At 37.2% G+C, this 16710-nt stretch overlaps 1 protein-coding gene across 5 annotated transcripts in view; it reads left to right on the top strand.

Annotated features, from left to right (window-relative positions):
• The window catches only part of LYST (lysosomal trafficking regulator), a 196876-nt gene that overhangs the window by 109747 nt on the left and 70419 nt on the right, over nt 1–16710 (top strand). For 3 of the 5 annotated variants that reach the window (XM_081229568.1, XM_081229569.1, XM_081229567.1), the window contains exons 26-32: nt 447–677; nt 2307–2473; nt 3339–3491; nt 8812–8973; nt 9638–9829; nt 11529–11707; nt 13663–13869. In XM_081229568.1, coding sequence (XP_081085694.1) covers nt 447–677; nt 2307–2473; nt 3339–3491; nt 8812–8973; nt 9638–9829; nt 11529–11707; nt 13663–13869 — 1291 coding nt within the window. The remainder of the gene's footprint in view (nt 1–446; nt 678–2306; nt 2474–3338; nt 3492–8811; nt 8974–9637; nt 9830–11528; nt 11708–13662; nt 13870–16710) is intronic. The other 2 variants (XM_081229571.1, XM_081229570.1) reach the window with 1 other exon arrangement.

Here is a 16710-nt window from a genome sequence, read left to right as displayed (position 1 = left end):
ATCCCAGAGACAAAGAGTATTGGAACAAGAACTCGAGATCCATTCCTTTCACTAGGCCTCTTTTTACTAGTTCCCTGAAATACTGTGTAAAATAATAGTCTTTTTTTTTTTCTGCACACTTGTTATATAGATCCCTAGAGCAGTGGGTCTTTGGACAACTTAATGGTTCATGGACAAATTAAAGTGAGTCAATTAAAACCCTGAAATTGTATAAATGTTTCCCTTGAATATTTGTGTATTTGCCTTGGAACAGACTTCTAGCAACACCTTTTATCTTTTTATTGGAGGGATTTATGATCTAAAGCAAGGTTAAGAATCCTTGCTTCCCTAATTTATGCTTTATAGCTTCAAAATCAAGTCAACAAAATGGCCCATATTGCAATCATTTTTCCTTATTTCATGGTTAATTGCTTCTGATGTGCTCTTAACTGTATTATTTATTATAGATTTGATCTGGAAGATGTGAAAAACATGGGACTTTTTCAGAAGTGGTCTGTCATTCCTATTCTGGGACTAATAGAGACCTCCTTGTATGACAACGTGCTCTTGCATAACGCGCTCTTACTTCTTCTCCAGATATTAAATTCTTGTTCTAAGGTAGCAGATATGTTGTTGGATAATGGTCTCCTCTACGTGTTATGTAATACAGTAGCAGCTCTGAATGGATTAGAAAAGAAGTAAGTTTTAAATCATTATTTAAAACTACATCTGATAAAAACTTTGGAAAGGGAAAAACTTTACTAGCATCTGATATTTCATAATACTCTCAAAGAATTTCTTTCCTCCAAAATTGATTAAATTAAATTAAATTAAATTTGGAGGGCATATTTTCCAACATTTTCAATAAAGTTTGGTTTAAAAAAAATAAGGTATTTATATGACATACTTTTAGGTATTCAGAACCTGAAGACAAGGTGAATAAATTTAACTGTCCTCAAATATATTTACCAAGCTTCCACTATCGTCTTATAAAAATTATTATCCCCATCAGGAATAGGAAATTGAGGATTAGAGAGATGTAGTAACTTGTTGCAGATCACACAGCTAGTAAACAGAGAACTTGAGGCTGAATCTTCTCACTTCAGAAGCCTGTGCTTTACAGTCACCATGCTCTCCCACTTTTAGCATGCGGTACCGCTGTCTACTGCCATAAATGAATTTCTAGTAGCGAAAAGTACATTGGTAGATGGCTGCCCACGAAATTGATTGACAGCTTTAAAAAATATGTTAGGCAATTATATTTTTATTTGGATTTTGTGCCTTCAGTGTCTGCATTTATGATGTACAGTATAACATTTTTATTAGCATAATGTTAAGACACAAATCTCCAGAAGCATCATCTTACTGCACGTTAAAACATTAACTATTAAATATATTTTTGCAGAGAAGGCAGAGCATATCCTCAGTGATTCTCTAGGCCAGGGAGGCTCTCTGGGTGCTAGAGAGGACAACTTGTGGTCAGCTCAGTTCAGGTTTTATTGGGCACCTGTTTTATATAGGATCCGTGTGCTGGGCATATGAGAAATACAAAGTATTGTATTCCTCAAAACATTTAGTCTTGATTATAATACAGTGCATGAAATTGGTGGAACTTGGGAAGAGTACCAGCAGGCTCCTGCTAAGAGCAGTTTGTTGCTGTTGTTGTTTTAAAGAAACTGTACTTACAGAATGTCCTTATATGCTACTCTATTGATTGCCCCGCCCCCAAATTTACCATTTCTAACTCTTGCTTGATTTTGAAAAAGTAAGTTGAGAGGCTTAATATCACACACTGAGGTATACTATCAAGGTTAAAAATTGAGGGACAGAAGATACTAATTCATATTTATTAGGTAGTTGTAAGTGATTAATATATATGTTCAAATCTGTATCTCTTTTAATCCTTAAAATAAACATAACTTTGTGTAAGTGAGATTCAGAGAGGTCAGTTAATTTATTCAAATTCACCACTTCTGTGAAGCCTTCTCAGAATATCCCTCTTCATACCCACAGAATCTTCACCTTTAGTGTGTTGGGAACCTGCCAATGCATTCCCACAGTATCTTGTGTTAGTCTCTGTTGTTACATTTACCACCACTTACTGGTTATAGTTATCTGTTCACTTGTCTGGTCCTTTGCAAGCTGAATTTTCACAGGAGTCAAAGTGTGTCTTCTTATTTCTGTTCCTAGCATGTAGTTTATATAACCTGCCATAGAGTAAGCATGGATAAATATCGAATGAATGCATGAAAGAATGAATGAATACTGGCAGAACAGGAATTTAAACCAGTTCTTTTTGCCTTAAATTATTTGTTCTTTTTCTTTAGCGTTCCTTTGAATGAATACAGATTGCTTGCTTGTGATCTGCAGCAACTTTTCATAGCAGTTACAATTCACGCTTGCAGTTCCTCAGGCTCACAATATTTTAGAGTTATTGAAGATCTTATTGTACTGCTTGGATATCTTCAAAATAGCAAAAGCAAGAGGACCCAAAGTAAGATTTAATTTTCATGGATTTTGGGGGGGCAGTTGTATAATAGCCAAAAACGTTAGTAGAACCTAATCTCTTTCTCTGGCTTCTCTAGAGAGCGTGGGATAGAGGAGAGAAACTGTTTTACTAAAAGTTCATCCTTAACTTTGTTTACTGGCTTTAAAAAGAAGCCTTTTTAAGTGGCAAAAATTTGAAAGTGATGCCCTGATGTAACTAGTAGCTGCCAACACATCACTAAAAGAAGCTGCTAGGACTTCCCTGGTGGTGCAGTGGTTAAGACTCCACGCTCCCAATGCAGGGGGCCTGGGTTCAATCCCTCGTCGGGGAATAGATCCCACATGCATGCCGCAACTAAGAGTTCGCATGCCGCAACTAAGACCTGGTGCAACCAAATAAATAAATAAATAAATAAATAAATATTTCAAAACAAAACAAAACTGATTTTTCTTACCAAGTAGAATGAAAAGGCTTATGCTGAATAGTAACATAAAACATTAGTTTTCTTTAGTGGCAAATATTATAGTGAATATGGGGCAGAAAAATGTGAGAATTTCTGGTTAAACTTTTGCTTTATATATTAAAAAGGCTGTTCTTTAAAGGAATTATATAAAATGAAATAAATTTGTGAGCTAGTATTTTTCTGTTGAATTTTTTATAGTAATCATTTGGAAATTTGCTTTAAAATTGCTTTTAAAGACAGTTAAGAAATGTTTACAACCATTGAGAACCCACGTTGATCAAAAATTTTAAACTTATCTCTCATAAAACATTATTGGCAGTTTTGATATTGCATGAATGTAAGAATCAATTCAATTTAAAAAAAATTAACCACATAGCTTGAAAACATTCTAGTATCATCTGTTTTTAGATATGGCTGTTGCACTACAGTATAGAGTTCTCCAGGCTGCTATGGAATTTATAAGGACCACCGCAAATCATGACTCTGAAAACCTTACAGATTCATCTCAGTCGCCTGCTGCTCCCCATCATGTAATATTTCAAAAGCGAAAGAGCATTGCTGGTGAGTGCTGAAATAATATTTTAATAATTATAAATGGAAGGTAGCTTGACTCTCCTGTATTCTGATGGCATTCACATTTGAAAACATTTCTTTGTTTCAAAAGCTAAACTATAAAGTTTGAGAAGGTTTTCCTCCCAGAGGAGGAAAACTGCTACTTTCCTACTGCTTTCTTTTCAGTGCTGTTCTCATTCAGTTATCTCTTGAGCACCTGCCATGTGCCAAGCACTGTGTTAAATGTTGACGATACAGTGATGAAAAAAGTAAAAAGACACAGATTCTTCCCTTCTACCGTAAAGTAGTAGAGAAATGTAGAAGGTAAGAATAGAGTCCGTAACAGGGCAGCCTGATTTACATCCAGAGTTAGGGAGGTCTCTGAGGAAGTGGGATTTCAATATAAGGGATGAGAAAGGAGTTAGCAGGAGCCAGAGGAAGAGTATTACAGGCAGAATGAACAGCTGACGTGCAGGTCCTGGGGCAGGAAAAAGCTAAGGTTGTTCAGAGAACTGAAAGAAAGCCATGTAGCTGAAGTATAGCCCTTGATGAGATAGTGCTGCCAGATGAGGCTATACAGGACGGCATGAACCAGATCATGTGTCATCATATGGGCCATGTTAAGGAGTTTATTAGATTTTATCCTAATGGGAAGTTGTCAGAGGTTTTTAAGTAGCTGGCATGACATAACCAGATTTTCATTTTGTAAAGACCATTCTGGTTTCTGTGCAGAGTGGATTAGAGGAAAGTAGGAAAGGTAGTGGGAAGTGCAAGGAGGAGGCTATTGCAATAGTCAGGGCAGGAGATGATGGTGGCTCGGATATGGTGATGTTATGCACGTGACTTTGGGGCTTGCTGTAAATGAGGACATGTCATCAAATTCTTATTTTTAATATTGTTAGACTTATTGTTTCCACAAAATCTGCTCTGACCTATATACACATTAATTCAGAAAGATAGCGTAAACACCCCCCGCACATACACATTGGCTCTATATATGCACACACACACATACATATATACTTCTGTATATACTGGACCACATGTACATGCGCGCACACACACACATTTCTCCAAACAGAGGACTTGGTAAATTGTTTGTAGTTTAATCACCCGTACAGTCTTGAGGGCTTTTAAATCCAAATCTTTCTTCTCCCTGAGTTAAACTGCTTCATTGTGGTCGGTGCTATGCCGAAGTTTAAAACCATGTGAAACACTCATCTGTAGAGAAAAGCTATCAAATATACATTGTTTCGCAGGAGTATGTTTACATTATGTTAAATGAAAGCTTATGTAAATAAAACTTGTAAAACATCCACATAACTAAACTTATCTCCCTATACATCCTTCCTTAATTAATTTATTTATTTATTTATTATTTTTTAACATGTTTATTGGAGTATAATTGCTTTACAATGGTGTGTTAATTTCTGCTTTATAACAAAGTGAATCAGCTATACATATACACATATCCCCATATCTCCTCCCTCTTGCGTCTCCCTCCCTCCCACTATCCCTATCCCACCCCTCTAGGTGGTCACAAAGCACCGAGCTGATCTCCCTGTGCTATGCGGCTGCTTCCCACTAGCTATCTATTTCACATTTGGTAGTGTATATATGTCCATGCCTCTCTCTTTCTTCGTCCCAGCTTACCCTTCCCCCTCCCCATGTCCTCAAGTCCATTCTCTACATCTGCATCTTTATTCCTGTCCTGCCCCTAGGTGCTTCAGAACCACTTTTTTTTTTTTTTAGATTCCATATATATGTGTTAGCATACGGTATCTGTTTTTCTCTTTCTGACTTCACTCTGTATGACAGACTCTAGGTCTATCCACCTCACTACAAATAACTCAATCTCTTTTCTTTTTATGGCTGAGTAATATTCCATTGTAAATATGTGCCACATCCTCTTTATCCTTCCTTGATGTAATATCTGAATATAATCTCTCCTCGTGAGCTTCCCTCCCAGTTGTGCCCCTTTTGTCCCAGGTAGAATTCCATCTTTTATCAAGTCTGGCAGTAGTGCTCAACTGCCTGCATGCCAAAAGGTGACTTTTGGACCATTTTCCCTTTGTAGGATTTCTTAGATAGTCAGAGACTGCTTAGATGGAATTCACCCTCTTTGACAGAGGAAAGTATACCTTTACTACCTGCACAAATGCCTGCTATTTCTTCCTTCTTGACATTTCTCTTTCTCATATCTGTTTCTTCCCTTTTCTACCTGGTTCCCTGGTTTAGTTTATGATCAGCTTGTGCCTGGGCTAACACAGCAGCCCTTTTGTTATTTTCTGTTTGGTCTGTGATTTCTCTAATAGTCTGTCATCTCTCTCCTTTATGTACTAGAGCTTTTATCACCCTAAGCCTAAGAGCCCCGCAGAGCTCCACGTTTGTATTATTTATTTTTTCTTTGTGTGAGTCATTTTAAAGTGGATAATAGACTTTTAGTCCTTTCTCTAAACCATTCTCCTTTTTGTTCCTGACTCCTCTAGCCTCTTCTACAGGGGCTTATATTTTCCACACTATCTAACTAAATGCAATTACCATAAGGCCACATGAGGCTTATAGAATCCTAAAAATTTGATAAAACTTGATAAAAGACCTTGAAAGTCATCCAGTCCAGCTTCCTCATGTTGTAGATCCACCGAGGCCTAGACTTAGAGACTGCTGGAGCAAGGCCCCTGCACCCGTCTCTTTGTGTCCTACCCAACACCCACTCCTTCCAGGTCTGTTGTATCTTGATGTCTCTCTCAGGTCTCTCCCAAGAATTCTTCCTGTTTTAAATACTACCTTATTTAAATTCTGTCATTGTGAATCCAGTTTATAAAACTCCACTTTATATGTGTTAAACTGTTGCTTTGTATTTCCTTCCACGTTGTTTTACACATGTATTTGGCAAAGCCTGTGTTTTATTTGTTGAGTATTAGTCAAAAATTATTGTCGGGGCCTCCCTGGTGGCGCAGTGGTTGAGAGTCCGCCTGCCGATGCAGGGGATACGGGTTCGTGCCCCGGTCTGGGAGGATCCCATATGCCGCGGAGCGGCTGGGCCCGTGAGCCATGGCCGCTGGGCCTGTGCATCCGGAGCCTGTGCTCCGCAACGGGAGAGGCCACAACAGTGAGAGGCCCGCATACCGCAAAAAGAAAAAAAAAAAAAAAAAAAAAAAAAAATTATTGTCAAAAGTGTGTTGGCCTTGTACACTGTCAGTGCAAAACATACACAGTGCTGAAGCGCCTCTGCTTCTCAGCAATGTGGTTATTAAAAACTCACCTAAGGGCTTCCCTGGTGGCGCAGTGGTTGAGAGTCTGCCTGTCGATGCAGGGGACACGGGTTCGTGCCCCAGTCCGGGAAGATCCCACATGCCGCGGAGCGGCTGGGCCCGTGAGCCATGGCCGCTGAGCCTGCGCGTCTGGAACCTGTGCTCGGCAACGGAAGAGGCCACGACAGTGAGAGGCCCGCGTACGGCAAAAACAAAACAAAACTCACCTAAGTCCATTTGTTCATGATACTAAAGTGACTAAGAGGGATTTATATTTCCATCATTTAGATCATGAACTGTTCCTTCAAAGGTTTCATACAGGCTGTTCTCATTAGTGACAGATGTTTGGAGGGATGTTTTTTTCCTGGATAGACTTGTTTAGCGTTTACTGAAAACTGCTGAGATGGCTGGCGTCTCCCACCCCATAGCCGCCACCCCCTGCACCTCCCGCAGGCCTTGTAGGGACACCTCCTCTTGTGGCCACACACCACAATTTTTGATGGCAGACAGCTTCACTCAGGCTGTGAATCCCAGGATATCCATGGCCTGGGACCAGCGTTTCTTCAGCAGCACTTTTGCCACATCTAGATTGTGAGTTCTCATACTCTTGGAGGCGTTAGGTAATATTTTATTGCCAGCTTCATCTTCTTACAGCCTTCTTACAGTACCATTCTGCTCAACAGCTCCGATGGTTCCCTACCACCCAGTGAACAAAGCGCCGATTCCTTAGTGTCTGTGTCTTTTTTTTTATATACATAGATATGTATAAGAGAGAGAGAGAGAATTCTGCTTGAATAGTATCATCACTATTTAGTATCACTCAATCTTCTGTTTGTAAACTGATTTATATTTCTACTCAATATAGTATACTTTTACATATAATATAAATATTCTTATATTTAATGAATGCCTAATAATCTGTTAGATTTGGCATGATCTTCTTCCTAACCTTCTTCCCTAACCGTTATCAATAAACAAAGGTTTTTTTTTTTTACTTGTTTGTTTTTCCTATTATAACAGGATAGCAATGTACATGCTTACATATGTATTTTTTCCCTTGTCTGCTTATCAATATAAAAACTTTACACATCATCTTAATACACAAAGGAAGAAGTAAGTGTTAGGGTATTATTTAAAGAGCTACACATACATTTAAACTGTCATAAATAATCATATATGTGTGTGTGTGTGTGTGTGTGTATATATATATATATATATATATATATATATATATCGTGTTATTGATATAATTCACCTACCAATGAATTTCCTTTATATTTCAACCATTAATAACAATACCAACTATTTTAATTCTTTGTATGAGACAGGCATTGTGTTTCACGTACATTATTTTATTTAATCCACAGAACAAACCTCTTTATCCATTCATTCAGCCATCAAATATTTATTGAGCATCAGCCATGTATTAGTTATGATTTCATCTGGTCTCATGGAACTTATATTTTACTGGAGAAAATGGTCAATAAGGCTGTAAATAAATATATTTAGTATAGTGTCAGATAGTGACAAATATCTACCTGTGAGGTAGGCTCTATTTTACTTTCTAATCCACATCTTACATATAAGGAACCTGAGGCTTAGAAAGCAGAGTATGTGAGGCCACACCAGCTCAGTGCAGCTTCACAGCCTGACTGCTGGGATACCCTCCCACTTTTTCAAGTACATAGAACAGAAGAAGACTTAACATTTCCTTATTTGGTGTATTGCTGTATCTCTGAATTGTGATTATCAGCTGCTTATACAGCATGAAAGCTGTCAGAGATGTAGACATTTGGAAGAATCTGCTTAAAACTAAGGACATCATCTGATAATATTATTCTTGAATATATCTCAGATATGAATTTTTCTTCTTTTTATTTGCTTCATTTTTGTCTCCACCTACCAAAATGTATTAACTGATAAAAAATACTGATTACCTAAAATACTGGACAATCTAAAATGCTATTAAAATATTTACATATCTTGCAGGATGAGTCATTAAAACCTATTGTAAGTAATGTGTATAGAGGCTATTTGTGGACTTTGATATATATGCTTTCATAATTTTAAAAAAGGTTCAATTCCAATGAAGGATTTCATTATTCCTCACCTACCAAGACGTCATTTTTGTTCCTGTGGTCAACTTCCGATGCCCTTCTCCTTCAGTCCATTAAATGAAGACTCAGGTCCCTCCTTTTCTCCTGGATCCGCTCCTTGTGTGGTGCCTTTCAGAGCAGGTGCAGTAACGATGCAGGAACCCCATTCCTGCCTCTTTAACCCGAGGAAACATTTCTCGGGAAATGCTTTTGAGGATCGAATCCCACATGATACATATGTTCCAAATCACTTTAATATCTGGGCTCTTCACTTTATTTGGCTGATTTCTACTATGTCATTATATATACTTTTCAAAACTAATTTATAAAATTCAACAATGTTAATTACCCAGAAATAGTAATGTTCATGCTAAAATGTGATGTGCTTTAAAATCTGTTGATTATTTTGGAATACAAGGAAGTGAAACAGTATTTGAAAATATTTTGTCAAAGCATTCTGAACTGTATGTGTGTATATATATGTACACACACAGACACACACACACACCCTTCTAACAGTTCGAGTTTTTCAGAGGACTAAAATTTTGCCAAATGATATCCACCCTACTAAGCTATGTCACAAGCTTCAACATTCTTGTTTAGGACTTTGACATCAGAGGTACTGTTGCACTTCTTCAAAGAGGGAAAACATACATTCTCTTAATCACTCTCTTTCCTTCGTATAAATTACCTTTGAATTAAATAAGGTTCTTTTCATGGTCTGATAATCAAAAATTACAGCAGAAATAGTTTCTTTGGTCCTTGTTAACTCTGGCATTTGACGTTTTCATTTATATACTTGAAGGTCCTCGAAAATTTCCCCTTGCCCAAACTGACTCTCTTCTGATGAAAATGCGTTCAGTAGCAAGTGATGAACTTCATATGATGATGCAACAGAGAATGAGCCAGGAGAATCCTGTCCAGGCAACCGAAACAGAACTTGCACAGAGACTGCAGCGGCTCACCATTTTAGCAGTTAACAGGATTATTTATCAAGGTAGGACTAGAGAATAAATATGTTCTTAACTCAGATATTGAACTAAAAGGAAAATAATTTAAGAGAGAACTGACTAGGTTTCACATTTTTTAACAGCATTATACTTTCATTGTTAGCATCCACACTAGTAAAAGAATCTCTCATTTGGAACTAATAGCCTTGAATAAAATTCCACTTTTTAATATGTTAAATGCTGGCCTAGACTGACCATTGAAGTTTAAAATAGTACAGCACCTCCAATATATTTTTTAAACTTTTCTTTGAGATAATCGTAGGTTCACTTGCAGTTATTAGGAAATATTACAGAAATCCTGTGTACCCTTTGCGCAGTTTCCCCCGATGAATCTTGCAAAACTATAGTCCAGTATCAGTACCAGGATATTGACATCGATACAGTCAAGAAAAAGAACATTTCCATCACCGCAAGAATCTATATGTTGCCGTTTAGCACCACACCCATCTTCCTGCCACCCGCATCCCTTCCTCAATCCCTGGCAACTATCAATCTGTTCTCCATTTCTATATTTTCATCATTTCAAGAATGCTAAATAAATGGAATCATACAGTATGCAGCCTTGTGTAGGATTGGCTTTTTTCACTCAGCATAATTCTCTGTAGAGTCATCCTGGTTGTTGCATGTATCAATAGTTTGTTCCTGTTTTGGTTTTGGTGAGTAATAGTCCATAGCATAGATGTCACAGTTTAGTCATTTACCTGTTGAAAGTTGATCTGGGTGTTTTTCAGTTTGGGGTTATTACAAATAAAGCTAGCTGCTATAAACATTTATGTAAAAGTTTTTGTGTGAACATGGGGTTTTCCTTTTCTGGGATAAATGTCCAAGAGTGCAGTTTCTAGGTTGTACGGTAGATGTGTGTTTTGTTCTTGTTAAGAAACTGCCAAACTTTTCTAGAGTGGCAGTATAATTTTATATTCCTACCAGCAATGTGTGAGTGATCCAGTTTTCTTCACGTCTTTACCAGCATTAGGAGTTTCACTGTTTTTAATTTCAGCCATTCTGATAGGTAATATAGGGGTATAGCCTTGTGATTTCAATGTGCGTTTCTACAGGGGCTAAATTATTTATATATTTATGTATAAACTTTAATACCTACAGCAACCACTAAAAAGCTATGCAAAGAAATATACTCAAAAACACTATAGATAAGTCAAAATTCTAAAAAACGTTCAAGTGATACGCAAGGTTGTTGTTTTTTTTTTTAACTTTTCTAATTTATGTTTGGGGCAACCAGCCTCCAGGGTAAACTGTGAAATTGAACCATTTTTATCACATGCATGGCATTTGATGGGATAGCATGTCCAGTGAAACAGGTGTGCACATCTGTCTAATGTAGATATCACATGGTCTTTATGTTTAATTTGTACAAGAACCTTTATGACTTTAATAATTTTTCAGTTTAATCTTCATCAGTAAAATAAACCTTTAATTTAGAACTGCGTGACTTATGTATGTTTAAATTTCTACATTGTTTTAGGTGAATTCGTTTTCTCTAGTATTTTGTATTTTCTACATCTAATGCCCCTACTACACATTTATATTGTGACAACGGAATCAGAAGTTACATAGAATATTTTTGCCAGCATCATTATCATTTGTAATGGCTAGTGATTAGACTAATTCAGATTTGACTAATTTTTGGACTTGATTTGACTAATTTTTTATTCTTCTTTTAATTCAAAGAGTTTAATCCAGACATTATTGACATTTTGAGTACTCCAGAAAATGCACCTCAAAGCAAGACCTCAGTTTCCCAGACTGAAATTTCTGAAGAAAATATTTATCATGAACAGCCTTCTGCTTTCAATCCATTTCAGAAAGAAATGTTCACATATCTGGTAGAAGGCTTCAAAGTATCTACTGTAAGTAAATTAATTACATGGGAAATGTTCATTCACAGAAAAGGATCAGGGGTTTTATGTGTCTGTATTGTATGTTTTCAAAATCATATTCCTACACTTTCACAGCATTTTCTGAAACTCAGACAACTTGAATGTTAATAACAGAGTAAAATGTAGTGCTAATTTACTCTTTCGAAAAGGACTCACTTCATGCAGCATTGTTTTTTTTGTTTGTTTTTTTGTTTGTTTGTTTGCGGTACGCGGGCCTCTCACTGTTGTGGCCTCTCCCGTTGTGGAGCACAGGCTCCGGACGCTCAGCAGCCATGGCTCACGGGCTCAGCCGCTCCGTGGCATGTGGGATCCTCCCGGACCGGGGCACGAACCCGTGTCCCCTGCATCGGCAGGCGGACTCTCAACCACTGCGCCACCAGGGAAGCCCCATGCAGCATTGTTTTTAAGTCTGTAACCCAACAACCATTTTCTAATGTGGTAATTTTGTAAATAAGATCAGCATCAGAAAAGAGTAGGAATTTGATGATTACTATGAGGTTTAAACTAATAACCTGTTTTTAATGGACTTTATTTATAGCTACCTACTCTAGAATTATTATTATTATTAATAATTATGAAGTGTAGATGTTGCCTTAAGCATATCCAACACCTTCAAAGTGATACAGAGAATACTGACAAGCATCAGGCTCCATTTATCATCAGCTCACTTAGGGTTCTGTGGGCCACTTACAGTTGACCATAGGGAACAGATTGGTCAGTACACTCCATAGATACCAAAGGCTAATCTAATTCTAGCAGAACTCATAAATCATGATTCTGCCAATCTCTAAATCTAAACTAGATTTTTTTGTCTGCAGGTTCCACTTAGAACTGAATCATTCACACAGAGCCCTTAGGACTAGGAGTAATTGGAGAGCCATTTCCCAAACTCAGAATAAACTCTAAAATGTACTGATTCCAGTTTTTAAACCAGATGCAGGATATTTGATCAGGATTGGGTTAACCTTAGTGGGACCACAATCGAAACAACTTATTTGGTTATTTGTTAGGGGATATTGATGGTCAATTTACATGAAATTCTTAATTTGTGACAATTATACTCAATGTTTTAGTACTAATTCAGGGCTTTATTATGAATCCTTTCTCTTTTATATTGCAAAATCAATGTAGGCTTATCTACCACTGTTCTTTGATGATTCTTTTTTTTTTTCCTTTTAAAATTTCCAAGCCCTAGGTAATTTTTTAAAGCAGCTTAGGACTTTAGCTTCTTTGTCTCTCCTTTTTAAAATTGTGGTAAAATATACATAACATAAATTTTTCTATTTAAGTATACATATCAGTGACCTTAAGTCCATTCACACTGTTGTGCAACCATTACCACTATCCATCCCCAGAACTTTCTCCATTATCCCAAACTGAAACTCTGTACCCATGAAATAGTAACTCCCCATTAGCCCCTCCCCCAGCCCCGATAAACCGCTATTCTACTTTGTCTCTATGACTTTGACTTTCTAGATACCTCGACTTTGACTTTCTAGATACCTCATATAGGTTATCATACAATATTTAATATAATATTTGTCCTTTTTGTATGTGGCTTATTTCATGATTCATTTTAGTAAAATGTTTTTAAGTTCATTCATACTGAAGCATGTATCAGAACTTCCTTTTTAAGGCTGAACAGTATTCCATTCTGTGTATATACCACATTTTGTTTATCCATTCATCCATCAGTGGGTATTTGGATTGTTTCTACCTTTTGGCTATTTTGAACAATGCTGCTGTAAACATTGGTGTACATCCATCTCTTTTAAACCCCATTTGTATGGATGTATATGTCTTTCTAATTAAACTGTTTAAAAATTCTAGAGTAAAACATGTTCTGTGATTTTTAGGACTGTGTTGAGGTTAGGATATTATTGCTTAAGAAGTTTGATCCTAATTCATTCCTGTTTTAATTTAAGAGTTCAAGTAAAGCCAGTGGTTCCAGACAGCAGTGGGCTAAAATCTTATGGTCTTGTAAGGAAACCTTCCGAATGCAGCTTGGGAGACTGCTCGTGCATATTTTGTCACCAGCCCACCCTTCACAAGAGAGAAAGCAAATTTTTGAAATAGTTCATGAACCAAATCATCAGGAAATACTACGAGACTGTCTTAGCCCATCCCTGCAAGTAAGTACCGTAGTACTTCGTAAGTAAAAACTATTGGTCAAATATAAAACTGTACAAAACAAGAACTGAAATTAAACTGTATTTTCATGCCAAACACCATAAATTACTTTTCTTACCAAATAAATATTTTCTGAGGTCTTTCTTCAGATGCTCTTTACCAGAGTCAATTTGACCTCTCTGTTTATTCCCTATTTCCTTTTCCAGGGTTTAAGAAGTTCTGTATCTGAGTTCTTATAAGACCCTTTGTAGTTTGTTACTAAATCTTGAAGTGTTTTCTTTAAGAACTGTTTGGAGACTTTTTTAAGCATTATATTATCCATGAAACATCTATAGTGAATAGCTCAAACAACAGTACAATAACATATTTCAAAAATATTTACAGTAAGTTAAAACAAAAAATATTTGTTGATCATCTGGAATGATAAAATCAAAATACTTAAAGATTTTTAAAGTCTATAAATTCTATCACTTAGCTAGCGATTGATGGAGAATTTAAATGGTACAACCATTCTAGACAGCTGTTCAGCAGTTTCTTATAAAATTAAACATACCCTTAACCTTTGACCCTGAAATTCCATTTTTAGGTATTTACCTAAGAGAAATTAAAACATATGTCCATAAAAAGACTAGTAGAAGAATATCCATGGCAGCCTTTTTACTAATAGCCAAAAACCGGAAATAACCCAAGTGTCTGTCAGTGGGAGAATGTGTAACTAAGTTGTGATATATTTATACAATAGACTACTATACAAGCAATAAAAAGGAACAGACTACTGATACACCCACCAATATGGTTGAAGCTCAAAATCATTGTGTCAGTGAAAGGGACAGCCAAGCACAAAAGAGTAGACATTCTGTGATTCTATTCATATGAAGCCCAAGAACAGGCAAAATTAAGACATGGTCATAGAATTCAAGCAGTAGTTGTCTCTGTAAGGAGAGGGGCAGTGAGAAGGGGAGTTGATTGGAAAGGGGCATAAGGAAACTGCCTGGGGTGATAAAAATGTGCTGTATCTTAGTTTGCGTGGTGGTTACATGGGCGTATGCGGTTGTCAGAACTCGTAGAAATGAACATTTAATGTCTATATGCTTTATTGAATGCAAATTATACCCCTATAAATAAAGTATTAGATGATATTTAAGAAAGGACAGGTATCCCTTTCATATCCCTGGGAAACTCAGATTTATCATACTAAGAACCAAAAGGTTAGAGATTTGAAGTGATACTTTTAGGTGCTCTTTCTAGTATTGAGACTCTCTCAGGTGCACTAAGGGCATTGTCTTCCCTTCCCAAGGCAGAAGCATACCTAGCCCATAGTTTCCTTCTATGGAGAATTCAAAGAGATGTTCTTTCACTGCTTTATACTTAGCAAAGCTGCCGTCCCTCTGAATCCAGCCCTGATGTTCCCAGTCCTCTCCTACCAGCCTCCCATCTCTACCGCTCCATTTCTGTTGGTGGTATCCTTGCTACATTTGGCTTGAAACATTGGAACTACAGTTGACTTTCTTCTTTCTTGAATCCATTTTATTACCAAGGCCAGTTATTTGTCTAGTCCTGCCTTTCTCTATAGTCTGCCCACCCATCCTAGTTTACACTTTCACCCCTTATGCTTGAATCACTAGAATAACCTCCCCTCCACCTCAAGACCAAAAAACTCTATCTGATAATTTTTTAAGGTTTATTATGGCAACATTCAAGCATACCTAAAAGTTGGGAGAAATCAGAAAAAGAACCCCACATGACATTATGCAGCTTTAATTTTTCTTTGTAGTACTTTGAAACAAATGTCAGATATCAATTCATTTTACCTGTAAATACTTCAGTATGTATCTCAGACTGATAGGACTTTGTTTTAACTTATCACTCTCTGTGATTGTGACAATAATACCTTATTATCATCTAATACCCAGTGTTTAAATTTTCCCAATTTTCTTATATTTTTTAAAATAGTTCGCTTTATTCTGGACCCAAACAAGGCCCTTACACTGCATTTGTTTGATGTGTGCTACATCTTTTTAATCCTGGCAATTATCCTCCCCAAACTTTTTTTTTTTTTTTTTTTTTTTTTTTGTCGTGTATTTGTTGGTGACACTGGGTCATTTGTTCTGTAGAATTTCCCACATTCTGGATTTGGCCGATTGCAGCCTTGTGGCTCTAGATCTAGAGGCTTGACTAGATTCCAGTTCTTGATTTCATATTTGCCTTTGTGCTTGGTTTTTTAAAAGAATACTTTAGTAGGAGTGCTTTGCGTTTTCCATTACATCATGGCAGGAGACAGAGAATGTCTGGTTGCTCTGCTCTTTGAGATGGTAGCAGCCTGATTCATCCGTTATGAAGTTCACCCTCAGTCTTATTTATTTATTTATTTATTTATTTATTTATTTATTTACCTATCTATCTATCTATTTATTTATTTGCTGTGTTGGGTCTTCGTTTCTGTGCGAGGGCTTTCACTAGTTGCGGCAAGCAGGGGCCACTCTTCATCACGGTGCGCGGGCCTTTCACTGTCGTGGCCTCTGTTGTTGCGGGGCACAGGCTCCAGGCGCACAGGCTCAGTAGTTGTGGCTCACGGGCCTAGTTGCTCTGCAGCATGTGGGATCTTCCCAGACCAGGACTTGAACCCGTGTCCCCTGCATTGGCAGGCAGATTCTCAACCACTGCGCCACCAGGGTAGCCCCATCCTCAGTCTTTAACCTGATAGTTTTAGCAGCCATACAGCTGCCAGGATCCATTTTTTGATTAGGAGCTGAAAAATAGTGATTTCTCTACGTTTCTCATTCTACCAGCATCTGTTAGCTCTGATTCTTCTATTGGGAAGAATATTCCCTTATCAGCTATTT

This window comes from Mesoplodon bidens (assembly GCF_964165515.1).
Source record: "Mesoplodon bidens genome assembly, chromosome: 1".
Taxonomy (NCBI): domain Eukaryota; kingdom Metazoa; phylum Chordata; class Mammalia; order Artiodactyla; family Ziphiidae; genus Mesoplodon; species Mesoplodon bidens.
Note: the sequence above shows the minus strand (reverse complement) of the source record. Positions and strands in the feature narration are given on the sequence as shown.